This window comes from Nipponia nippon, unplaced genomic scaffold (genome assembly GCF_047370975.1).
Source record: "Nipponia nippon isolate SJK-2023a ecotype South Korea unplaced genomic scaffold, ASM4737097v1 scaffold_20, whole genome shotgun sequence".
NCBI lineage: Eukaryota > Metazoa > Chordata > Aves > Pelecaniformes > Threskiornithidae > Nipponia > Nipponia nippon.
In genome coordinates this window covers 5442254-5469546 of record NW_028262337.1, presented here as the reverse complement: position 1 = coordinate 5469546, position 27293 = coordinate 5442254, and the positions used below count along the sequence as shown (strand labels likewise).

The 27293-nt window shown below is 37.6% G+C and overlaps 1 protein-coding gene across 7 annotated transcripts in view; it reads right to left on the bottom strand.

Annotated features, from left to right (window-relative positions):
- Nucleotides 1-4558: 4558 nt before the first annotated feature.
- IL31RA (interleukin 31 receptor A) overlaps nucleotides 4559-27293 on the bottom strand; it is a 42925-nt gene continuing 20190 nt past the window's right edge. For all 7 annotated transcript variants that reach the window (XM_087759781.1, XM_087759777.1, XM_087759778.1 and 4 more), the window contains 12 exons: nucleotides 26583-26764; nucleotides 24997-25148; nucleotides 21200-21365; nucleotides 20512-20594; nucleotides 19746-19962; nucleotides 18059-18241; nucleotides 15607-15708; nucleotides 14058-14204; nucleotides 11359-11499; nucleotides 10085-10178; nucleotides 8434-8512; nucleotides 4559-7600 (listed from right to left, as the gene is read on the bottom strand). In XM_087759781.1, coding sequence (XP_087615907.1) covers nucleotides 7001-7600; nucleotides 8434-8512; nucleotides 10085-10178; nucleotides 11359-11499; nucleotides 14058-14204; nucleotides 15607-15708; nucleotides 18059-18241; nucleotides 19746-19962; nucleotides 20512-20594; nucleotides 21200-21365; nucleotides 24997-25148; nucleotides 26583-26764 — 2146 coding nt within the window. In that variant the 3' untranslated portion in view covers nucleotides 4559-7000. The remainder of the gene's footprint in view (nucleotides 7601-8433; nucleotides 8513-10084; nucleotides 10179-11358; nucleotides 11500-14057; nucleotides 14205-15606; nucleotides 15709-18058; nucleotides 18242-19745; nucleotides 19963-20511; nucleotides 20595-21199; nucleotides 21366-24996; nucleotides 25149-26582; nucleotides 26765-27293) is intronic.

The window sequence follows — 27293 nt, the reverse complement described above, 5'->3', positions numbered from 1 at the left end:
CTTACAGAAGTCCAGATAGACGACATCCGCAGCTCTTCCCTTGTCCACCGATGTAGTCACTCCATCATAGAAGACCACTAGGTTGGTCAGGCAAGACTTGCCCTTGGTGAAGCCACACTGGCTGTCCCGAATCACCTCCCTGTCCTTCATGTGCATAGCTTCTAGGAGGGTCTCTTCCATGATCTTCCCAGGCACAGAGGTGAGGCTGACAGGTCGGTAATTCCTCGCATCCTTCTTTCTAACCTTTTCAAAAATGGGTGCAATGTTTCCGTTTTTCCAGTCACCGGGACTTCACCTGACTGCCAGGACTTTTCAGATATCACGGAGAGTGGCTTGGCAACTACATCAGCCAATTCCCTCAGGACTCTGGGATGCATCTTGTCAGGCCCCATAGACTTATATGTTCAGGTTCCTCAGGTGGTCATGAACCTGACCTCTCACAGTGGGAGGGACTTTGCTCCCCCAGTCCCAGTCTTGCGGTCCATCCACTCGAGGGTGTGGGAAGAGAGGCTGCCAGTGAAGTCTGAGGCAAAAAAAGTTGTTGAGTACCTCAGCCTTCTCCTTGTCTGTTGTTACCAGTTTGCCAGTCTTGCTCATCAGGGGGTATGTTTTCTTTGACCTCCCTTTTCTGGCTGACATACCTGTAGAAGCCCTTCTTATTTTTATCATAGAATCATAGAACGTCCTGAGTTGGAAGGGACCCACAAGGATCATCGAGTCCAGCTCCTGTCCCTGCATAGGACAACCCCAAAATTCACACCATATGTCTGAGGGCGTTGCCCAAATGCTTCTTAAATATTGTCAGGCTTGGTGCCGTGACTACCTCCTGGGGGTAGACTGTTCCGGTGTTCCACCACCCTCTGGGTGAAGAACCTTTTCCTAATGTCCAACCTAACCCTCCCCTGGCACATCCCCCTGCCATTCCCTCAGGTTCTATCACTGGTCGCCAGGGAGAAGAGATCAGCCCCTCCTCTTCCCCTTGTGAGAAAGCTGTAGACTGTGATGAGGTCTCCCCTCAGTCTCCTCTTCTCCAGGTGGAACAGACCAAGTGACTTCAGCTACTCCTCACACGGCTTCCCATCTAAACCCTTCACCATCTCCGTGGCTCTCCTCTGGACACTCTCTAGTAGCTTCGTATCCTTTTTGTACCGTGGCACCCAAAACTGCACCCAGTACTTGAGGTGAGGCTGCCTCAGTGCAGAGCAGAGCGGGACAATCACCTCCCTCCACCGGCTAGCAATACAGTGCTTGATGCACCCCTGGACATGGTTGCATTTCCTTCTTGCCCATTAGTTTGACCAGAAGGTCTTGACTCATCCATGCCCGTCTCTTGCCTTCCTTTCCTGATTTCTTACACATGGAGACCGAGAGCTCTTGCGCTCTATGGAAAGCGTCCTTAAAGGTCTGCCAGCTCTGTTCTCCTGCCCTTGTCCCTGAGGGCAGTTTCCCAGGGGGTCCTATTGACTAACTCCTTAAATGGCTGGAAGTTTGCTTTCCTAAAATTCAGGGTCCTGTAAGAAGGCTTCATCAATAGGTTCCCCTTGACTGGGCGGCCTGTAGCAGACACCAACTACAAGGTTCCCTTTGTTGCCTCACTCTCTGATTCTTACCCATAAGCTTTCAACCTGCTTGTGGGTGCTCTTCAGTGACGGCTCTTCACACTCTGTCCATTTCTTGACATAGAGGGCAACCCCTCCACCCCTCCTTCCTCGTCTGTCCCTTCTGAACAGCCTGTAACCACTGGCAGCTGCACTCCAGTCATGGGATTCATCCCACCAAGTTTCAGTAATGGAAATGAGGTCATAGCTTTCTAGCAGCACAGTGGCTTCCAGCTCCTCCTGTTTGTTGCCCATGCTGCATGCTTTGGTGTAGAAGCAATTCAGCTGGGCTGTCGGCCGTGTCACCTTCTCAGAGGAAGACCCCTTAATTCCTTTGAGGTACTTCACTGTTGGCTCCTATTACCTCAGGAGCCCCTGGCTTCAAGCGTGCTGCAGGGTAGCCAGCACATCTCAGAGCAACAGGCTGAGGGCCCTCGCTAGCACCCCATCCCTCCAACCTTGGTGTGTCAGCCCACAGCTCGTCACGGGCAAGCCTGGTATTATCCCCCTCCTCCTTCAAGTCTGGTTTAAAGCTTTATGGTATATAAGCTCTGTGTGTTATTTCCAAGTAACCTTTAGCAGAGTATCTTACCTGAATATTTCAGAATAGCTGCTAGTAAAACATAAAGCTATTGAATAAATATGCACAAAATAGCTCTTATAATCCTAAGGACCATGACATTTGTTATTAAAAACACTGTTTTGTGGGACCACTGAGAATTTAGAATTGCATTGCTTGTTACATAAACAACTTCTCAAATGTTGTGCTGTTGAATCTTCAATATTTTGTATTTTGACATCTAGGTTAGCAAAGTTAAAACGTTACAATCTAATACCTGAAACCCCTGTTATATAACAAAGCCCTATTACTCAAATTCATCAAGGGAGAATTCAAAATTAAAATCTGAGATTTCTTTGAAACAGAGCTTCAGAGTTGATTCATTATCTTTTCTTGTGATATTTCTCATCTCTGACAACATAAGGCCAAGGATTTGGTACCATTCAACTGCAAAAACTACAGGCTGAAACCTTGCTTTCATGACCACGTCACATTGCGTGCACCCACAGTTCGTCTGAGGCTGATGAGTTCTTCTCCAATGAAGGACGGAGATTCTCCTTAGCCCTTCTTTTGTTTTTAAGGTATGGCCTGCTCCTGCGCCTTGAAGATTTCCTTCTTGAAGAACGTCCAGCCTTCCTGGACTCCTTTGCCCATCTTGCAGTGTTAAATCTCAAAGTAACATACAGACACGAAGCCTATGGCACCACTGTGCAAAACTGGTAAAAAGGAATTGTAGCAGAACTGTTGAAATGACTGCAAAAGTGACATGAACCCATTTGCTGAGCAAGAATAGAAGCTGCAAGTCCCACACACACCCCCTGTGCTCAGATTAGGGCTCTGTTGCATGCCGACTTTTATCTCTGCTACATGAGATACCAAACTCAGACTGGTGATGCAACTCTTCTGAGTAAGTTCTCACCTGTGAACAGAAGTTGAAACATCTATCTTGAGAACTCATCAACTATCTCAAGAAGAAAGACCTATTTATAAGAAATCAATCTCTCAGGAATAGGAGAAGACAACATGTTATCTGTAATGAAATACACGTTGTGGCAAGATAAACACTAAATAGCACCAGCTAGCTCAGACCCCTTGCCAGTCCATCCACGGCAGCTGTTCAGCAGCAATCACATCATCTCTGGAGGAGCAGGCGCTGACCTAGTGAGTGGTAGCTGGAGGAAGAAAGCTTCCTGTTCTTCGCTGCATTAACCACTAACACACTTTTTCCCCCTATTTGGGAATTGTAAAGGGCATGAGGAACACAGAAATATCATAGGTTACGTAGGGTGGAAAATTTGCCTGTAATAGGTTACTCTGTTATATCAAATAGCTTGTGGGATTCCTGTTCAAAGAATTCAAAATTCTGAGGAGTTAAAGGTAAACTCAGGTAACAAAAGACTGAACATTTAATTTAGCTAAAAAATTATTTGTATGATACACAGAAGAATGACAACTGTGAAGATGCATCAATATCTTCTTGAAACTACGCCACAAACTGATCTCTATTAACCTTGCAAAGACCCATACACCTGAGATTAATTTCCGGCATTTTAAGGAGGGGTAGAAATGGGCATTTTTCAGATTAGTGATGGTGAAATGAAATGAAATCTAGGAAAACCACTCTCTAGGAATAATGACACCAGGTGTTCCATAAAAAAAAAAAAGTACCAAAAATGTTGAAGTATTGTAATGTCCAACCTGCCATTGTCACTTCACATTATAAAAATGGAGTAACTGCCCAAATACCCAATCTATTTGTGGATCCCTCTCAAAACAGGATCCCATTTCTAAATGAGTATGAAAATCCAAAATGTCTAAATGGTGTATTTAGTATAAATTGATGAAAACTTTTCCATGTTGTCCTGGTTTCAGCTGGGATAGAGTTAATTTTCTTTCTAGTAGCTGGTATAGTGCTGTGTTTTGGATTTAGGATGAGAATAATGTTGATAACACACTGATGGTTTAGTTGTTGCTAAGTAGTGCTTACACCAGTCAAGGACTCTTCAGCTTCCCGTGCTCTGCCCGGTGCACAAGAAGCTGGGAGGGGGCACAGCCAGGACAGCTGACCCAGACTGGCCACAGGGCTGCTCCATACCATATGATGTCACACCCAGTATATAAACTGGGGGGAGTTGGCCTGTGGCAGTGCCACTGCTTGGGGATGGGCTGGGCGTTGGTGGGTGAGTGGTGAGCAACAGCACTGTGCATCACTAGCTTTGTATCTTATTACTACTACTACTGCTACTATTCTACTTTTTTTTTTCAAGTATTAAACTGTCTTTATCTCAACTCACGAGTTTCCTCCCTTTCACTCTTCTGATTCTCTCTCCATCCCACCGGGGACGAGTAAGCAAATGGCTGTGTGGGGCTTAATTGCTGGCTGGCATTAAACCACAACACATGTGCTCTCAGTTTTATTTTTTTCATGGTTCACAGCATTAGTTTGAAAGACAAATTGTAAAAGGTTAGAAAGAGTACAACTCAATGCAAACCAAACCAAGTCCAACGAGCTGGCATTCCAAAGCATGGCCAAAAGGCAGCCTTAATTTCTGGAATGTACTGAGCCCACTTATTGCATTATTCTTTTTCAGAGAAAATAATGGTCAAGGAAATCAGAAATGAGGGGAGAAAAGCAGAACAGCAATAGAGAAGGAAATAAGATAGGATGGAAAAGCATGTTATTACTTACCCTCCAGAAGCTAAGAGGTGTTACAGGGAGACGCTACCCAAACCACCCAGCAAGAACCTCCCTTTTCTAATGATCCCTTAAAGGTTGCATTATTTTTACTTTTCACCTGACTCAATTATGCAACTCATGAGTATGCAGCTTTCATACAGCTGCTAAACAATTCCTAGACAGGCCCCAAAATATCTCTGTATCTGCTTATTTTTAAATCTTGTGATATTAAAACAAATACTGAGATTTAAGAGAAAAAAAACTGCTGTGACTGAGTTAGTGGCTTCTGAACCCTAGGAAACGGCAATGTAGCTGTGAGTGAGAAGTTTGCAAGTGAGTGAAGCAGCAGGAGCATTGACCCAACCAAAGCTGTGTCCCATGCTCATTTCAGAGCATAACTTCTCTAAGCAAGGGCTTTTAAGAACGAACATACGTACATTTTGGCTTATAGCACTGTGGTTGGGAAAGTGATCAACAAACTTGGGGGAGGTGGAAATCAGTTTTGCTGTACAAGGAACATTTGCAGAAATTGTTTTCTCATCCTTTCTTGGAAACTAAACAAACATTGCTATAAGTAAAAGCAGCTTCCAAACTATAGATGAAAAGCCTAAATGCAAACTTTATTCTGTCTTCCCCAATGCAATGCAAGTAATAGCCAATACATCCAGGGTAAAGCTCAGCCTCCTCATTCATGCTGGACAATTTATTTTCCATTCTCCCACTCCTCTTCCTGCCCAGAAAGGAAAGGCTTCCTATTCCTATTCACAATTGTCTCTCCTTTTTCTATCCCCACGACTCCTGTATCTTTTTTACCCCTAAAGAAGTCTGTAGTTATGGACAAACAAGACTGATGACGTCAAGCCTTTAAATACTGTGAAAATAGTTTAAAGTCTTAAAATTACTATATGCCACACGTGTCATACTGAACACCCCCTTTTAACACATTTTACTTAGAGTTGACTCTCCATCTTTTTTTTTAATGTGCCATTTAACAGAGTACCTATTTCAGTAAGAATTTTACAGTAATAGCCTCTTTCCTGCTGAGAAAAATTAGTATGATGCAAAGTTTCCTGTTTAATTCCTGCCACATAAAATGGAAACTACAAGTAGACAGAAGTTATAACCTTAATGTAGAAATCAATAATCCTAAATCAGTTACCAGAGGATATCTGAGGATATTTTGTAGACTTAGTGTTTTTTTCAAGAGCTCTCAGAAAAATAATTTCCTAAATATAAACTCAGTGCTTATTCCAACACAAGATGCTATATTTAGTTGAATTTTTTTTCAGTTCATAATATCAAAATGTCAACTGGGAAACACAATTTTAAACTGGGAGAAATCAGAGGCAAAGGAACAAGATGATAAGAAGATACCCTGTTGTAAACAGAGTTTTAAAAAGTAGCAAACAGGAGAGACAAAAGCAGCACAAAATGCAGAGGATGATTAAAAACACAAGAGAAAGGGAAGAAAGCAACAAAGCCAGCATAATCCTACCTTTTCCAAAAGGCAGATAAGTCAATAGCACAAACATAACAAATATCCTCCCATTAAAGACAGAGAAACTATAAGCCAAACCACTGATTCAAGAGCCAGGATGTAAAAAGACAATTACTGAAATCTACCAAGTATTTGTGCAACAGGAGGAACACTGTACATAAAATCATATAAAACACAATTGAGGGAAATAAGAACAGGAAAGCAGTTATACTCCATGTAACTTAAGGAAGGACTCAGCAGATCTGGGCTCTGTTCAAGTCAGTCGACATTTCCTCAGCAGAGCTCAGCCATGGGAACTGGTTGCCCGGGGGGAAATCGGTAAGCCTCTTGCACTGCTGGATGCTCCGACATTAAGGATCAGTTTGTTTTAGCAGACTGATATGGAAGAACGAAGAAGAAATAAGAAAAGCTACCTCCTTTGCCTCACTACTGGCACATCTATCTGGTAAAAAAACAGAAAACAAAAAAAAAAAACCCACGCCACACTGCAAGTGAACCCTGACAGGTATAAACACAGAGCAAAAAATTACTTCACAGCTGTTCAAAGGAAGGGGGTGTTTTCATCCAAATTAACTGCGATCAGCCAGGTTAGAACACACGAATACATATGAGCAGCAGCGCCAAGATATATCTCACACGGGGACTTTACAAAGTTAAGTTTTCTCACACTAATGAGCTGTGGCCAGCCCAAACATGTCCAATGTTATGTAAGACTGTCCTGCAACGTTTTGTTGAAAAGGAGGTAAGACAGTTGACTGGCTTTTGGTTTCATTCTTACTGTGTTCTAGCGAGTTCTCAGAAATAAGAAATTCCCTTGTTTTAACAGAATTTTTAAGGTATGGATTGAACAGTGCTTTTTCACTGAAATCTTCCAGCTTTAAAATTTCTTCATTATCATTTTCTTCATTTTTAACTGAAGTCTGTTGGGATTCATATAAACCATCTTCCAGCATTTCTGCAGGTTGGATTTCCTTCGCTGGTATCAAAGCTGAATGCATTTGACTTCTGATATCTTGATCAGTAATTATGTAAGTCATGGATGGTGAAAAACGTTTAGCAACTTCGTTTTCTTCATTATACAGTATCTTTTTATCTCCATTAATCGTGCCTTTTGTGTTAATATCCGTACATTCAGAAACATGGTTTTCACAATTCATTAGTAGTGATCCTTCCTGACTTTCTTCAGGAAAACAATGTTCCAAAACACTTACATCTTCAAAGTCTACGGTTTTAGCTTCAGATGCCACTCCCTTCAAAAATGCATTATTCTGTCAGTACAAAGAGATAAATTGGAAAGTTATATAGGCATAGATAATGTGTTAGGGTTTTTTTAAATATATAAAATATTGCCATTTGAGCTTTGTTCAACTCAATTTTAAAAGTACATAAATAAAGAGTTCATGTGCATTTCAGCTGGGATGCAGCTATATGTGAATGAGTACTAAAAATGACAATGTTATTCTGTCCATTTGTTAAACATTTTCACATTAGGTTTTCTGTGCTTAATAAAATAAGGAGTGTCAATGAAGGCTTGGAATCAGGCTCGGACTGTTTCCATCTTTTCCACACTAACCAGCCATTTTTCAGACAAAGTTTAAATCCCATTCTCCACAGATTACACTTTCTATGTAAACCTGATCAACTTCACTTCATTCAAATAAGCATCAAAACTTTAATGAGGAATAAACATCCAACAACAAAAAAAGACAGAAATGTTAGTACAATAATATACCAAATCTTATTATATGTTGCACTACATGTTTTGTGGAGAAGGGAGGAGATATCCAGATGTGGGAATCTGACTCAGTAGGCTCAGTAACCTGAGCAAATTTAATTGACTTTATTTAAAAAAACCATGACCAGCAATCACTTTATAACTTCAAAATGTTATTTCTCATTATCATATAAGAATTAAATGAATATACTTCATAAAGATGCATCTTTTCTATTAGTTTGAAATACAATGAAGAATATTTTATAGCACAAACAGAAGAATGAAACTCAACAGGTTTTTTTATTTAGTCATAAAATGACTGTCAGAGAAGGACTTCTCTTCTTTCCATTTGATCCCTTCTTTAATACATAAAATTGCAGCTATTACCATAGATGCATCAAGAGGCCATTCCACTGCAATGCTCTCCGCGGGATTGGGTATATCAGGCCAGCAAACCTTTTTAAACCTATCATTGAGAAGGGAATTTTAGTCAAATGATGAAAAAAATAGGTTATTAAAAATAAAATTAACAAATTCCCAGAAAACCCAAATACTGCTAAAATATCAAACTTTCACAAAGGAAGTCTTTCCTATATTAACACAATCTTTTTCATTAAAATTGTTTTCCTTCACAATTTTTATTATAAAAGATCTCAACAAGTAAACACTTTGGGTTACAGAGACATTGCAGAAAAAGTACTGAAGCACAAAAGTAATTTTTTAAAATTATATAGTAGACCAAATAAAGCATGCCAAAATAAAGCTGTATATAAAACCTGTTGTGATCATGTTTCAGGGTTGTTCTTCAGTGAAAAGCCACCTCAGGTAAACTTTGCTCTAGGAAAGTGTCCCTAGCACTACACCACACTAGAGCTACACTGAGTTCTTACATTAACAGCAGAAAAATGATGCTAACTGACACCGTATCTTATAACTGTCCAATGGAGTAGTAAACAGGAAACAAAATTAATCACTCATTGATACTGGGTATATATGTAAGCAACTGAAAACGAGGCAATAGCCTGACTTTTCATGCTGCAATTTGATCTATGCAAGAATATAAACACTCAACTACATCTCAAAGTATTGTCCAGAATCAAAACATAGTTTCTTACTATTGTAAAAATTCAGAATAAACAACACAGATGAAGATGCAAAAGAGTTGGAAATTATATTTAATTACTTCAGCTATACTTATTACCCGATACTTTGCATGACAACAATCTTGGTTCTAATAGCTTAGAACACCCCAAAACAGTTAAGGCGTTTAACCTTCTTATTAGGCCTCAGCCAAACAACCCCACCACTTTGAATGCTAAAGAAAAGCACATTTTACAGCCTTAGACAATCCTCACAGTCATCTTTGGGATGTTATAGCACCCCCATGCCCTGAGGAAGCAATTTAAAATCTGGCAGGGGACATCTGTGACAGCAGATAAAAGAATTATGAATCATGCATAGATACGGATCCATACTCATGGATCAAGCATCCAAATGCTTTCACATGGCATAATTTCTAGTTTCTTCATGACTTCTTTATAGCTCAACGGAAGTGTCACAAACTAACAGAAGTAATATTTATGTAGCTAAGATAAGCAATAGGGGTTATATGAAATGTGTTCTAGTGGTGTACTAGTAGATATATTAAGAGTGCCTGGGAAACTTTATTTTTGGCATTATTAACTTTTCAGTAACTGACAAAGTATGCTCCCCTCACTTGATTGACCATGGAACTGCAAATGGCATGTAGCATTTTCCATAAACTGATACAGGTGATATGTAAATCTGTTTCTCCTATTTCTTTTGTTATGATTTACTGCACTTTCTAAAATTAATATTTATTTTTCAACTATAGCACATTAACTGCAGTTACAAGATAACCTGTATGCTTAGTTATTTGTTACTCCAATCGCTTATTTTCTTAATTTGACATTGGTTTGGAACCCAACAAAGCATTTATAAGATATATAAAAATTTGCCTTTTACAAGTTAAAATTAACTGATTGCATTCAGTTTTAGAGGTAGAAAATGTACTCACGCGTGTTTTTTCAAAATGCATGTTATCCAAAGGCCTAAGAGAAACAATATGCTTAATCCAACAGGTAGAGCAATGAAAATAACATCTTCTTTATCTTTAGAGGGGGGGAAAAAAACACAGATGTTTATCATTTCTTCGTATATTCCCTTAAGACAGCTAATTTTCAACCTGCAAGTCACCTAATTAGCACAGTTCTGAAGAGCTCTGTCAAAACCAGCCAAAATTACTCAGAATACTGTAAGGTACTCATTGTACGATGTGTTAAAAGATGAGTATTTTGAATCCAAGAAGTCACAGTTCCTGAGCCAGAAAAGCAGCTCATGATGAGACTTCTCAGGATATGTCAGGAATAGATGTATTGCATTTTAAAATTCACTTTATTTAGTGGAATCACACAATAATTCAGATTGGAGGGGACATCTGTAGGTCACCTCTTCCAACTTTAAAATTAGAATCAGGCTGCTTAGGGTCATACCAAGCCAACCTTTGAAAGTCATCTAGGATGGAGAGTCTACCACCTCTCTGGGTACCTGTTGGTTTAGAGTCACCTAAAACTGCCATACAGTGCCACTTCTACATGTTACTACAAAACAAATAGCAGATGAATTTACAGGTAAAAAATAAATTAGCTTCAAGTCCCATGACAAGTTTAAGGATAGCTCATGCACTTTTTTGTATTTCAATTTGGCCACCCCTATGACAATATATGTATGTATTGAAAACATTCTTCCAGAAGCAGAAATGAGGAAGCGTGTGAACTTCTAACCTGCAGCCATCATACCTACCTCCTTGGTAAAATCTGGCTAAAACAAATCGTAAGAAACAGGAAAAGATATTTACACACACACACTGGCCACAACCTGTGCACTCATTTATTAGTTAAGCTTATATAGCAGAAGAGATGCAATGCAATGCACAGCTATTCTAAATCTAGTATCTCAGATGGAACTGTCTGCTTTTTAATAAACTGTTAGGTATTCCATACCACAATTGAAAGCGTACAACTGTTCCTCTCACAAATATCCATAGTATTCCACAGCTTTATTGACAGCAAAATAAAGATTTTGGGTTTTGACTTCTAATCTTGAGGTTTTAGTCTGTGAGATGATCAGTGAAACTGAGTTAAATTCAGCTAGTGTTGTTAATTCTTCCTTGTTTTGTATAACACTAACTTAAAAAAAAAACAAACGTATGTACTAAACAAAAATGTCCTACATTTCTTACTCCCAAACCTGTTTTTAAAATAGTAGTAACTAACCTGGAATATTACTTACTGAATTTCAAAGTCTTGAAGGTTTTTGGCTCTCCACTGGTTCCACCAGCTTTATTGCTTGCCATGATATAGACAGTATATTGCGTATTAGCCTGTAAGGACTTCAGTCTGTACTGCAGAATATCAGAATTCACTGTTTCATCTTTTTAGGAGAAGATTTATGTCAATAAACACACAAAACAGTGTTATATCAGGGAAGCGTACACTTGTTTAGAAACTTCTACAATGATAGATCACAAAGTATTTTAAAGACCACTTGAAATACAAATTGACCTTATCAGTCCTTTGAGAGAAAAAAACTGAAATGACCAATGTTTATCAATGCTACTTAAAAGTTTAGGTCAAAAAAATAAACCATTATGTATTTACTTTTACAAATAAATACACATTTTTTTGCTAATATTAAAGATAGGCAAATTATGATCTCCAGTACTATATTTTATCATTGAAAATAGTACTTTGAGAACTTTATTTCCTGGAACCTAAGCTCAGAAATTAAGAACCTAAAATAGTTTCTGCAGCTCATGAAATTTAACTGTATTTCTAGTACATGCAGTTAGACATTGATCATCCAAAAGGATGCAATCTATCAGCACCAGAATAACACACCAATAGTCAGAGGAAACCCAAAATCAACAGGAATATTTTTTTCCAAGTTTCAAAATGATTTTCTGAATAGAACTCAACGTTTCCAATACCTTCTCCATTACTGGAATTAGTATCATGTGCTTCACTTTTGAATTTTTTTTAAGCAGGGCATATATCATAACATTCTGTATACAAACAGTATTGAAAGCATGTTCATATTGTGAAATTAAAGTCACTAAAACTTTTTCTGGTCCATAAAGTCAAAGCTAACTCATGCCATCATTCAGTTCAGTCAAGAAACACTCAGGAAACAGATATATTGCAATATGCCCTGCGATTAAACAAACTAAGTTTCTCTTAAATCGAGGAGGGGAAAGTGAAGTTCTAGAGTTAAAAGTCTATCAGTGAAGTCACGTTGGCACAAACTCCAAGTTTTATTCTCACTGAAAAGATGTGACATCAAAGAAGCCTCAAAAAACATCAGTACCGTAGAGTTTTGCCATTTAAATTTAACTCCCTTGAGTTGCTATTTAAAACTAATTTCCTAAAGAAACTAATCTGAACCCCTAAAATGGGCATAGTCTGTTTTATGTTAGAAGTAATATGGAGACACATGGCTCCATAACATGAGGCTGCATGTCTTGAGGATGACCCTACACAAAGCACTCAGCATTAAATTACTCAGAAACCAACATGGGAGGAAAATTTCACATAGGGGACTGAATCTGATAGAAATAATCAACTTCCTCTTTCTAATTTAAAAATTACCAAGAATACTCTTGCCCTGGCTCCAAACTGGATATCCAGAAGCAACAGAAAACATCACGAGATTTCTAAGTTTGAGATCTTTTTAAAAAAAGATTATGTTAGATGTCTGCTAACAGTGATGTCTAAAACAAAGGAGGAAAAAAGAACCATTGCTGAAGCACTGAATGATCCAACAGCATTCTTCATAAACTATACAGGAAGAACAAACTTAGGTCACTGAAACACTTCTCATAAAAGATTCTGCTGAGATTTAGGCTAGAGAGGTTCTGAACAGATAGGATTATACTGGCACCTTGTATGGATACTACTCCTGAGGTAGAAGATTAAGAATACGCTCAGAAAATTATGCTACAGCCTCCAGAACAGAAAAGCAATACCAAGCGCAGAAAATCAAGCACATTTGAAGAAATTAATCTAAAAACATGTCCAAAGAAACTATTTCTTGGCAGCTTATTTTAGCTTCTTGGCTACCATTTACTCTTTTGCTTTTATTACGAAACTGACTGTAAAAACATTTTTACCAGAAAAAATCCACCATACTGTTCCAGAAGCTGAAGGAAAGGCATCCTTCCAAGGACATGCATGGAACTTACAAATTCACTGAACCCTCACAAGGTTCAAATTCATGAATCTGCACAGGATCTATGACTCTCCAATATATTTTTAGCTCCACTTTAGCTCCTCTACTTCTGTTGTGACTTTTCCCATTGGCTTTAGAGGTGTGTCACAATGGAAGAGAAATTTGAAGACGGAGGGAAACTAGTACATATGTAAAAGGGGAAAACAGCAAGTATCTGACAAATAATACTCCCTAATTTGGCATAATCCTGCAAATTTGATTATTTTTGCTGTTAACAGAGAACAATCTGCAAAAAGCCTCTCATATGAGTTTCCATCTTGGTCTGGAAAGGGAAGAAGAATGATAGTGCTGCCATATGCTGACTAAATATATCACTTGGAGAACCATCAGGTATGCATCTGAGAAGCAGAAAGGACGATGTGGTCAAGAGTCATGGCTGTACTACCATGGGTAGTAGAATACTAATAGTAAAAAAAGATTAACTGAGAGCAAGCAGTTCTGTACAAAAGTTCAGAACAAAGAAATTGAGCAAGAATACACGTGTAGTATTAAAGCAGGGACTATTCACTAGAATACCCTATCATTTCAATTAAACCTAAAAAAAAAATTTCATCTTTATGTAAACCACATTTTAGTACCAGTGTTTTCAGACATATTTATAACATACAACAACAAAAGTGTGTTAATAACTATGAAAATACCTATCTTCAGACAGCAGATTGCCATAACCCTGTTGAGAGCATTGATGTTTAACGTATACTTACTCAATTCTTGTCCATCTTCAGGCTTATAAAATATTGTATAGTTACTGATAAATCCATTTCTTTTATCCTTTGAAATCTCCTTCCATTTTATTGTAACTTCATTTTTCCCTGGAATGCCTGTGTCAGCCACAGGTCCTTCTGATGGCTCTACACAGAAGCATTATAAATTAGAAAAAGTAGTAAAATAGTCGAAGTACCGCAATGTTATCCATCTGTGTTACTTCATACATACCAGTAACATTAGCAGCAACAAAGGTACAATTAAATATGTCATCTTAGTGCTCTGATATAGCCCTTAACTTTTCACACCCTCCTTAATGTGTGATTTCTTCTGATCATACTTCCTGTCATCTATTCAGGTGCTTGCATAGTTCTCAGCATTACTGCACCCAAATACCTCGAGATCATTAACAGGCTTTATCCTCACAACATCAGAGAGAGATCAAGAGGTAAAACATCCTTATGCACTTATGGGGGAACTCAGGTGCAAGGTCACTGTGTATGCAGGATGTTTCTAGCTCAGCTGAGATTCAACTGGGGTCTCCAGCACCCCCAGTCTTTGCCCATTACATTAGACAAAGTCTTTCTACTTATACAATACAACCTCACATGCATTGCTTGTAACTTTGAAGCAAGAGTTCTCTGTGCTTCAGTTTTAAAACAAGTATCTTCCTTCCCCTTCTCTGACAACCTTTATTACTTTCACAGCTCCCTATAAACAGGAAAGCACTCAAAACAAAGTTCTAATTGTGCTAGCATTACTCAAACATACAATACTCCATTACCTCCTCCTAGTAATTAATGTTGTCTAGTAGTGCATTGTACTATGTGTGCGTGCACACCTACATAGACCTATATAGGCACACACACAAATGGACATTTTCACCTGAAATCTTAAAATTACCTGTAAACTAAATGCTTACAGCTGGCTGTATAAATCACTGAATTCACATTAAACTTCTACAAATAAAAAAACCTTTCTCCCCTCCCCCCCCCCCAAACACTATTCCATCCACAGTTTCTATCCAATTCCAAATGTCATGGCTTCTTACCACTTTTTTATGTGCAGGACTGCAAATATTTTGTTACATTATAAAATTTAACAAAAAGCAAGCTTTTCAAACCATCCATTTTATTCTGTGAGTAGAATCTCCTCATATACTAGGACTGATAAATGCTGTCAAGCATTAAAAGTGCATCTAATTATATACCTAATCGAGCTGTAACATTTAAGAGATAACCGGTATACAGAACTGTTTCATATTTGTGGCTACACTCTTTCCAAGTGCTTTGTGTACAGGATGTAAACTTTACAACAGATGAGTGCATTCAAGCAGCAATGTACCTGTATCACAAGATGCAAATTTTCTTTACTGAACAATTCAGTAGCTGATCCATGAACAGAAATCAGGAAGCCAGAATCCTGTTTTTTTCCCAGCATCTACATCTCTCCTTCAGTAATGCCAGTACCAAATTGCTCAAAGATAATACACCCTCAGAGACAGACCACAACACACCTTTCACAACATTATTAGTTTAAAATACGTACTTTTTTCTTGAACATAAGTCTGTATGGAATATGGAGCTGCTACTTTATTTCCACAGAGAGGATACACTGAGATGTTATAGCATATAAATGGTTTAAAGTTTTCTGTAAAGGATAAAAAGGAATACTTACATGCAATTCTCTATGTGAGATTAATACAATGAAAGAAGAATAAATCACAGTGCAGTTCTAAATATACTGTTACAGACATCTATTTTCTTCAACTTTTTAGCAAGCACAATATATATTTATTGCCTCGAATGCTCATTACTGCCCTTAACGTAATGAATTTTATTTAGTAGTATTCATAAGAGCACTTGGTTTCTGACTCATTTTTCACTAGACATACTTTGAATGGGTAATCATACTTCAGCCTTATACAGCTTCTCTATACAAAGCCACTTATTTATTTCTTAAGAGTCTGAGGTGTTAAAGGAATTTTTTATTTTCAAATAACCAGTATAAAATGATACTTCCAGGAATACTTTTAATTTCATATATCTTTAGGTTTACTGTCCTGTAGAAGAGAGTTTTGTCTCATGCATCAAACAGCTTAAAAGGCACAACGGAGACCCAGCTTTTAACTCTACGTTGATGTTCCAGTTATACCAACTGCAGGTCTGCTTCTAAGCAGCTTGACTCAAAAGTACAATTGTACAAGTGAAATCTCTGCAGTAGAACTTTATATGTTTCAAGACATAGTTCAAGCTTCTGGAAATGAAGTTTTGGACTCTGAACAATCCAGCAGCCAAGTAATCAACAGGGTGCACCCCCTACTTACAAGCAACTCTCATCAACTCTGCGAGGACGCATCTGTAGCTTTACACCCCATGGCGTGAACCAGCATCAAGGGTTTCCTAGACCATTCCTCCTCAACCTCTGCAGCTTGTTGAGCAAGAATAATGGCTATCGACACATCCCTGCATTGTATCAGGTCTCTGCTGCTTTTTCAGTCCCTTAAACCTACTGCAACCCAGCAAAAGTTATAATGGCCTACATGTCATCCTTAAAATAATTCCACAAAAGAATGCCAGAATCAGGCCTGAGTAACAGTAAGTCTGAATTTGCCTTGGCATTTCTAATGTGACTTGTGCTTAGGGTAAACAAAGATCTGCTAATAATGCTGAGGAGGAAAGGGGGTTTTTTAGAGAGAGAGAGAGAGAACAGCTACAAATAGCATTTATTCCACACAGTAAATTGCTGCAATAGTGCAATTTTCAGCATAAGACTCAAGACTCACCCATCTCAGTTCAATGTGTAATAAACTGTTCTTGAATTTTACTTCAAGCAGATTTTTGTTTAATTTGTTTTACTGTAGCACAGAAACAGTAGTTAAATTGGTGCTGTCTGAGCCAGTAACACAAACTTCATGGGCAAGCTAGCTATATTCATCATTAATGAAATGCATGTTCCTTTTCACTCTAGAAAATGCAGGGTACTTGTCCTCTGAAAACTTTGGAAATTCTTTTTCCTTGATTTAGGATTCAGAAAGATCCTTATATGAACAAGAACTGCTTTCATATTCGATAAATTTAATTTCACTAATGGAGAACCAAAGAACTAATAATCCAAAATTCACTTATCACATATATTACATATATTATATTAAACATTTTCATCATCATTCCTGTGTTTGTAAAAAAAAAAAGTCCAAATGTATAAAGAAAAGCAGATGCATTTCATTAGCTAAAGGTAATGTGCATGGAATATTCGCATTGACATCAACATTCAGTTTTGCTCTTGCACATCTTGAACTCTGTACACTGTTTGGTTTTTCATTGAAACTGCATACACATAGCCAAAACACTACTACTTAGAGAAATTATCTGTTAAAAAACGTCAGCCTCTAAAACAAAAAAGTGTGCAGATCCCCACCTATTTGCCAGTGCATCATAAGGCCACTGAAACCTCTTAGAAATGCCTTAGGTCATAATACATATACGATAATGTGATATTTAACATGCCAGATTGACCAATCACTCCACTTGCTTATTTTAAAGTAGGATTCTCCCTCAAATCCTCTTTCAGGTTCCTTGTTCTCTCTCTAACACACATGAAGGCACATGATCTTTTCCCATCTTCAAATTCATTTTTTGGTTCTAGATTTCTCTGCTAAAATAGTGTACATCTGTCATACGCCTCCCTGCTGGAAGATTCATGGCATAAGATCAAGCCACAGAAGTGCTTAAACATGAAATCTGTAGCCTAATCTTATATGGGAGCAAACACCATCTTGCATGTTGTGTGAAAATTTGAGAGAGTTAAAATTGCTATTAAATTACATGCAAAGATTTCAATAAAGCACGTAATAATACTGTTATTTTTTAAAATGGTCAGAGGAAGGCTGGATGAGTTCATCCTTGTTTATTCTTTCTGCTTTACCTATAAATGAATATACATAAATACATATATATATATGTACATTGTTACAGCTGTAACTGATAAATGAACATACTTTTGTTAGTTTTCCAGGTTGTAGAATTTAATACATATTGCCATGATCTAACAAAAGGATCTGTCCCCAATTCCTCATACCACTCAACTACATATTCGGTTACTTCTGGTTCAGAGGCTATCCATTCCACAACCACTTCTTCCTCTGTTGTAAAGGTCCGCACCGTTTCAATAATCTGAGAAGCTAAAAATTTAACAGCAAATGTTAGTATTCTATCTTCATAAAAACTGCAGTAAGAAAACAATTCAATTATAGCAAGCTGAGATTGCTTCTTTAGAAGAGTATGGGACTTAGTCAACGTTGAAAAAAAAGTTTTAAAAGTTACTTTATACCTATGTTCACATGCATGTACTCAAAATACTTTAAAATGAAGCATATAAGAATTGTTACAATGAAAAGGGGTAGGGCGTGGGGATTGAGGAGATGATACTCAAGGAGATTTACATACACAAGAATCAAAGACCAGTCTCCCTTTTAGGATCTGAATTTTACAGTTAGTAAAATTTTACAAACCAATTTAATACCTATTTTACAGGTAGTGCAGATAGGCAAGTTTTGATTGAGATGACAAAGGCAATAGGAAAACAGTAAATAAAGTCAGCAAGGTCATGAATGACAGTGAAGCAAAAGTGAACCATCAACCTGCAGAACAGAGGTAATGAAAGTCTGAGTGAAAACCCAACCTGGCAAAACAGAGGGGAAAAAAGACCTAGTGAAGCAGAGGGAAAAGAGATGTATGTAGGGAAAAAAAAGTATGTCTCACAGCATGGAAAAAATCAGAAAAACATTCATTGTGGGATACAGAAGTGGATAGAGAGGTAGTCAGCAATGTCCAGGACAAGATGACATCACGCCTACATATCCAGTTTTCTGATTACACTGGAATTTCATTGAGCAATTCCAGGGGGACACTTGCACTTATTTCATGAAAAACTGATGTAGGAGAAGTGACTCCAGTGTGTCAAACGCAACCTCTCTTCCAGAATATGGGTGGGCAGCACGATGTTGCAATATAAGGCCCACAGAGATATCAGAATTAGGTGTAAGAGCCAAAGAACACAACTGTTGTGCTAGAGCAGACCAGCTTCCTGACCCTGGCAGTGGGTGGGATGGGGTACTTTGGGAATGCATATGAAATGAGAACAAACACAATCTTTCTCGCTCTGCTTCCACTGACATATCTTAGGGACTTCTATTAAACACATCTTTGAATTATGTTGTTAAATGCACTGCAATAATGCCCTGTGGTAACCAATTTTATGACCTAGTAGAAGGATATGACAGAATTAGGTGGGACTCTATAAACCTATTTGGGAGCTATATGGACCCTATTTGGGTCAAAAAAACAAAACCAAAAAATCCTCATAAAGTAATAAAACAAATTCTAATACGACATCAGAAAGTGCTGATATCTTAACAACTATATCTCAAAACAAAAACCCCAACAATGATCATCTATAACAAAAACATGGTATGTGATAGCAAAATACAACCACTAGATAATATTGTTCTAGTAAAAAGTAATGGACTACACAGTTTTGTACATAATACAGTTCTATATATATAGATGTATGACAAAGTCCTTAGCACAATTTTACTTCTGCTATAACAGAATTTAAATAGATGTCAGGAAGATCATTTTTTTGTTAAAGAGAAAAATATATCATGATATTGAGAAAAATCTTACCTTTTTCATCAGTTGATGGAATCCTCAAAACAGCTTCAGGAGAATTTCCAGCAGAGTTATAGGCAGTAATAGATATTATATACGCCTCTTCATTTAAAAGCAAACTAATTTTCTGATTAGTAGAGATGTTTGTCATTTTAAGTGGAGCATTGTTTTCTGGAAAATACTGTATTTTGTAGCCTAGAATTCTCCCAGAAGGTGGAAAGCTGTTTAATGGCTATTAAAAAAATATGCAGTAGTAAGTGTTTCACAGTGTTATTTGTATAATCAAAAGTATATACTGTATTGAAAAGTCCAGATCAAATTACAGAATGATTGTACTATACTTAGAAAAGCAAGGTACTTTCTTCAGTCCCATCTTCAGGACAGTCAGCTGCAACAATTTCATTGAAGGAAAGGTTCAGAAGTCAAATACTGAGATTTGAAAAGCAAAGAGCCTCTAGTCACTCTACTAGAAGATGACAATGAATTTAAACACAGATTTGGTAAGCTGTGTTATTTAAGAGTGGTTGTAAGGACTTTCGATCAGATTTTCCAGTGATCTGAATGCAATTAAACCCTTCCTTTCTGCACAGGTTACAAAACTCTGTTCATCTACTGTTTAGTAAACAAAAGCCTGTTCAATTCCGCTTTAGTTCAGTGAAGTTTTTTTCTGATGACAGCAAAAACCCCTGGCAGTTATATGTCCTAAAACACTGAAATACTTCAATGCAACATCAGCTGCAGGATACCAATATGATTATCAATTCACAAAATGAATGTATACCTTCCACATAAGACATACAGATCTACTTCCAGCTGAGTATGAAGACTCAATAACCCTCCACAAATCCACTTTTTCTGAAGGAGCTGTTTAAAGACAAAAATATCTTGAAATTTGTTGTTATATTAAAAAGATAGTGTAATATGGTAAGAAAAATCAAAAGGTTTCAAAAATACAGTCTGAGAGCAACTTATTAAAAAGTTTTCCCTTGTGTAATGTACCTTTTTCCCTAATTAGTACAGCTTCTCTCTTTCCATCAGTTTCCTTCTGCTTTCTTTTATTTGTTAAGTTCTAGAGGAGATTTTCTAGCCTTGTTTTATAACAGGCAATTTAATTTCTCTACTTATAATTCATTTTATTGGACATACTTGCTACACGACATTTGTACTATCCTACTTAGCAATGTTCACTCTCCATCTACACTCTTAATTTTTCCTTTCTTCACCGTCCATCTATTCACCCACTTTCTTCCTTAGCCCTATGTTATTTGTATCACCTTTCAAATCTCCTCCACTCCTTGCTCTTGTCTTTCAGTTTTCCCTCTTCTATATTTAAAGAAAATACAGGTATTCTGTTTAAACAACAGAATTCTCAATTGAATGGAATGATAATATGCTGAAAATACAGTTTTCCATTATTAAATCCTAATGCCCCAAAGTATAACCAAAAACCAACTTAATAATTAGCCTACCTTTCTCTTCTGTGCTTGCTGTTTTCCCTCTACTCCATTCACTCCAGAATACTGACACAACACTGCGACACTGAATGGCAACTGAATATTCTGTGGAGTCCCACAGACCTGTGAGATTACACGACCCTGTTTTCTCTGCTGAATTCAGTGGGACAGTGACAAATTCCTGAAAGCAGATACATGAACAAAAATTATGTGGTATAAAATCGCATGCGGATATATGACTTAGCTTTTAAAAAACCCACAAAGGATGCAGTTTTCACGTTTCCCACCTCACTCCTCTGAAACTCAAAATTACTTGTTTCATATTTCATTTTTCTGTGTAGCATCTTCATTCTTCCCGTAAAACTCTGGGGTTTGAGAAAGCCAAGCCAAAATTAGGTCTGTACTGACTGACCTATGGCTTGAACCGTGTGTAGCACTCACGCGATTCTGGATTAGCCGTGCTGGCACCGGAGGTGCTGGATGACTGCAGCTCCCACTGCCGGGAAGCAACCAGGTATTGGTAAAGCCAGTATCACCATGATGTCCTGGATACAGCTCCACCTCACAGCAGAAGCATCCCTGTGGAAGCACTGATCACCTGCAGCTTGTGAGCCAGCTAGGTACTTCTTTCTTTTCTTGTTTTTCTTTTCTGAGTTACAGGGACTTCTAGCTCTTAGCCATGTAACAGTATGGCTGTAGGCCATCCCAAAGATTATCAGCATATGATTAAAATGAAAAGACCAATGAAAACACAGAAAATTCTGGTACCAAGAGAAGGAAAGGAAAAAAAAAAAAAAAAAAGAAAAAAAGAAGATGAAGCCTTTAAGCAGTGAAGGAAGACAAGAGTATGAGAAATACTGAGAGGTGATGGTGCCCCTGTACTCGGCACTGGTGAGGCTGCACCTCGAGTACTGTGTTCAGTTTTGGGTCCCTCACTACAAGAAGAACATCGAGGTGCTGGAGCGTGTCCAGAGGAGGGCAACGAAGCTGGTGAAGGGTCTGGAGCACAAGTCTTATGAGGAGCGGCTGAGGGAGCTGGGGTTGTTTAGTTTGGAGAGAGGAGGCTGAGGGGAGACCTTATTGGTCTCTACAACTACCTGAAAGGAGGTTGTAGCGAGGTGGGGGTCGGTCTCTTCTCCCTAGTAATGAGTGACAGGACGAGAGGAAACGGTCTCAAGCTGCGCCAGGGGAGATTTAGGTTAGGTATTAGGAAAAACTTCTTCACCGAGAGGGTGGTCAAGCATTGGAACAGGCTGCCCAGGGAGGTGGTTGAGTCTCCATCCCTGAAGGTATTTAAAGAACAGATAGATGTGGTGCTCGAAGACATGGTATAGATGGACTTGGCAGTGTTAGGTTAATGGTTGGACTCGATGATCTTAAGGGCCTTTTCCAACCTTGACGATTCTATGATGCTATGATTCTATGAAATAACTGATGCAATATCTTACTGGAAAAGTAATGACAAGGTGAGTAATTTCCTTCTCTTAAAAGGAGCCCACTCACATCTCACTGATGGAAGTCAGAAGCTAGATTGTTGTTCCAAAACAAAAGGTGAAAGAAGACATGAAAATTGGAATTGGAGTTGATGAATCAGCTCAGCTGGACTGACAACAGGAAGTAGAAGAAAACAACAGGAACTACAGAAAGATTTAAGTGTTTGTGTACAGAAGGACTGACATAATCACTACACCAACATTAATGTCTTCTCTTCCAAATTGCAAAAATTAATCAATAATTAACAACTCTCCTCCTGTCAAATTTGAGATGACTGAAACAGAAAGACGCTAAAATAAATGTTAAAGCTAGTTAAATTCTAAGAAGGTCAGCAAGGGTAAGTTTTAGAATAAGGAAGATTCCCTCTTGGGAGCCAAACTGAAGTAGTGATGTCATGTCGATTTACAACATCAGGGCCAAAAACCTGTGAAGAAATTCTTGTCTTCCACCCGTGGAACCTTCCAATGGAAAGTGAATCAAACTGTAACAATACAAAATACAGACACCCACTCCCTTGAACACCATAATGGGAAGTGCACTGCCTAATGAAACTCAAAATTTTAGTCCATTCTGATCTCAAGAAACTCATTGTCAAACATAGAAAACTTCTTCCATGACAATGAATTCAGGGATCTGCAAAACACTGCTAGGTGACAGACTCTTTAGCCAACCTGCAATAAGAAGGGCTTCAAAACCTCGTGCAGAACCTGACACAGGATTGCAGACACCCCAGAGTAGCTTTTAGTTACTTGCCAGAAGGCTGTTAACAATATTTAACTATAATTAGAAATTTAGTATATGCAAGTAGAAAGATAGGTCATCTATTTTTCACTCAGCAAAAACAGTTCACAGGAAACTATTTAGATTGTTTTGGTAGGAAGGCTTAAAAGGTCAAGGAAATATCTGTCATTTGCTCAAACAATTTTTTTTTTTTTTTGCATATATGTGCTGACAGACAGAAAAACAGCTCCCATATCTAACTGATGGTTTGAGGCTGTCTTTGTTGGCCATTACCATTGGACCGGCTACAGATAAAACTATGAATCATGCCTGTCTAAGATCCTACAGAACTAAACTCACTGGATTTTTGCCTTTACTGATCACGGCTACTATTTTTCCTCTAGAATGTCTGTGGAAAAATGCAGGTAAGTTTGAGGAAGAAAATGTATGTAGATTGTATTTGATGGTGGAAAAAGTAAACAGGTGATTTTTTATGCAGGTGCTGACAAATAGACACAATACACAATAATGCTGTAACTCTGCAAAAACATGACTGTTTTCAACATTTGGGAAGGATCTCATATGCATGTACGCATCACAAGGACATCAGTGTCTTGACTCCAAAGGGATAAACATCTTGAATAGGTCTTTCAAATAAATATTAGTTCCGTTTCTAATATCCCAGGTGGACCTGAGCCATCCTGCCCATCAGATCATCCCGAATATTATATCCTGAATCCAACAACTAATGTGCCATATCTACAGTAAAGATGCTTGCCATGAGAACGTGAGGAGGATACTAATTAGAAACATCTTTAGTATCAGGAACATTTTTAAAGCTCTGAGGACTACTATTAGTTACCCTAATGAATTATTCTCTCCCAGAATTACACATTTAAAGTATAAAATAGTAAGGTCAAGGCAGACATCTCAGTTTAATGAACTTCAAAAAAAAAAAAAAACAAAACAAACCAAGTAACCTGGCCCATTCTTAAATTTAGAAAAGGAAACAGTAAGATTGCAAAAAGAATCACTTCCACACTGAGGAGCATTGGAACAGGCCATCTGAAAGAAGCAAATAACTAAATACTGTTGTTTTTTTTTTCTATAACAGTTCCATTTAAGGATCAGAAAGAAACTCAGAAAAATAACTTCCCTTATTTTTCATCTTGCAAAATTTATACTTTAATTCACTTCAAAATTAATGTATTGTTAGTCCATCTTAATCTGATTCAACTATTGTGGTTAGGAGTAAATGCTGTTTTCTTCACCAGAATGTGACAGGAAAACAAAATATTTTGACTGACTGTGTATATAATCCCTTAGCCTTTGGGTCATCCCTTAGCCTTTCACAGAAATATGGTCAGAAGTATGGTATGTACCAAAACAGACATTGATCAAAAGCAAGAGAACAATTAATCCTAGACAACAAAGCAATGATCTTAAGATCATGCATACTTAATTATGCTCCACTAAAATAACAAGGTTTCAATCATTATTTCCAACTACTTGTTGCCTTTTTTCTATTTAGCTTTTTATAACATTAAGAAATTAGTCACAAAGAAGCTAACATTCAGAAGAAAATTTATGTAGCTTACCGAAGAGTTTGAATACAAGTTTCTGTATTGAACCTTGCAAATGAAATCTTGTGAAGAGATAATCTTCTCAGGCATTTTCCAGGTTACTGTAAGCATCTGCTTTATACCAGTGATTTTTTTAACTGAAAGTATTTCAGGAGGTTCAAATTTCTCTAGAATGGAGAAACAAAAACATTAACAGGGTAAAATGCTTCTATAAAAGTTCAAAATTGCTCCACCTATTTGTATTCCAGTAAGTTTAATTATTATCCCAATAACGTACACCCTATCAGAGTATTCACATGATGGTCTATTTTATAGACATAACTCTACATATGGGAAGTTATCTATAAGAGAGGTTGCACACATAACTGATTTAATGCTAACAAAGCCACTCTCAAACAGATGTGCAGATTTCTTTCATCTGTGTCAGCACTGAAGAGTACTACTCAGCGACAACAGCAGGGAAGAGAAACGAAGCGGAGCTGGGATGCCAAAGTCAAGTCCAAACTGCAGATGGGGGAAGAACTCAGTTGAAAAGAATTTGAGGGGGAGAGAAGCGTGAAGGAGATGATGGGAAAAGAATGGATTAGCACTGAGAAAAGAGGTGGCTGGTACAGAGGATATGGAAAGTAATGAGGAGCCACAGCAGGTCTGAACACCAGGAATAAAGGAGCACGTGGCTGGAGAGCTGACAGAGTGCTGCAGCAAGAATACTCGGTTAAAAGTGTTGTTGATTAGCTACACCAAAATTAACAGAGGAAAATCCAGCACAGTGCAGAGGGAGAAGAGGTAGACAAAATATTATTCTTGCTCCTGGGAACTGCAGAACATGTGGGTTTTTAACGTTCCTAACCAGAAAGTACAATAGCAGAGTAAATGATGGGTGGACCTGGAGAAATTATAATGTCACTATTCATTTACAGCCAGATATTGCACTGACATCTAGTACCACTCAAAATACAAAAGTACAGTCCAAGTACTGCTTAGGTTGACAAAAAGTTTTAGTATATGGCCTTTACTTGTTAATAATTAAAAACTTAATAATTTATAATGGATACGTCAGACATTAGCTTAAAAAAATATTGTTGTAGTTAAGACATTTCATAGTATGAATACAGCACATTATCATTTTTCACCACCTCTCTGTAAGACCAACAAACTGCTGAAAATTGCTGCTGTACCACCAACCCAGTCGAAGAATTTTACATGGAAAGGCCATCAATTAAAACATAACAAGAGACTTGCTTCAACCGAACTGGAAGCATCCGAATCTTGATAAAAAAAAATGGGAAGGATGAAACATTTTATCAAATCCTAAATGTAATTTCAGAGACTTCATAATTTTAGCTAACAATTAAAATTAAATGGCACTTCAAAACTGAAACCAATTTAAAACCAAATGAAATCCAAATAATAGTTTCAAAACTATTATATTGAAAAATTATTTTTTCATTATTTTCTGCTATATAAACCAACTTTGATTACATAATTTGTTTCAGAGTTCTCTAACTTGTATGCTATAGGGAGGGAAAAAGAATTGGGGTGGGTGCAGTCAGCTCAACATACACTACTTTATCTTTATATAACTCTCTTTTTTTTATTACCTATTTTTTCCATAGGTATAGGAACACAATCTGATGAGGCTTCACCCAAAACATTTTCAGCTTTCACCTGAAAACAAAAAGAACTACTATATGGAGTATCTGGATAATAAAATGAACATGATTCCGTTTTGCTTTGGCAGGAGCCCACTACGTTTGGAAGAGTCACCCTTCCTTCTGTCATCCTAAAAAACAAAAGAGAAAAATAAAAGGAGCTAGAAATTAGTGGATTCTCTTAGAATAACTCAAACTGATTGTTGCGTTACTATTTAATTATTATTTAAATGTTTCTGAGGTTGCAGGACATTTTCACCAGTGAACATCTCCTTAGATGATATGTTTGTGCAAATGAATGCTCTTTCCTAATTGCACTGCTCCTGCAAATGCATATAAATAGCCTGCACATACTCAATTAGTTTTAATTGCAATTAGTAAGACAACTTTCCGGAAGCAGTAATGAAGATCAAAAATGCCTTAATACGGTATCCATATGCTATTATTATTTTAGATTAAAATCTCAAAGAGAAGTGAAATCATGGAACTCCACACAAGAACTCCTTTAAAAATAGATAGATATAGCTTGTAACACATGCCACATGGAACTGTGTGATAACAAGCTTTTATTCATCTTTTAAATACAGAAAAAAAGAAAAGCCAAATTGTACCACTTCCAAGCTATTACAAGGTAAAAGAAATATGACAGGTTTTCCTGAA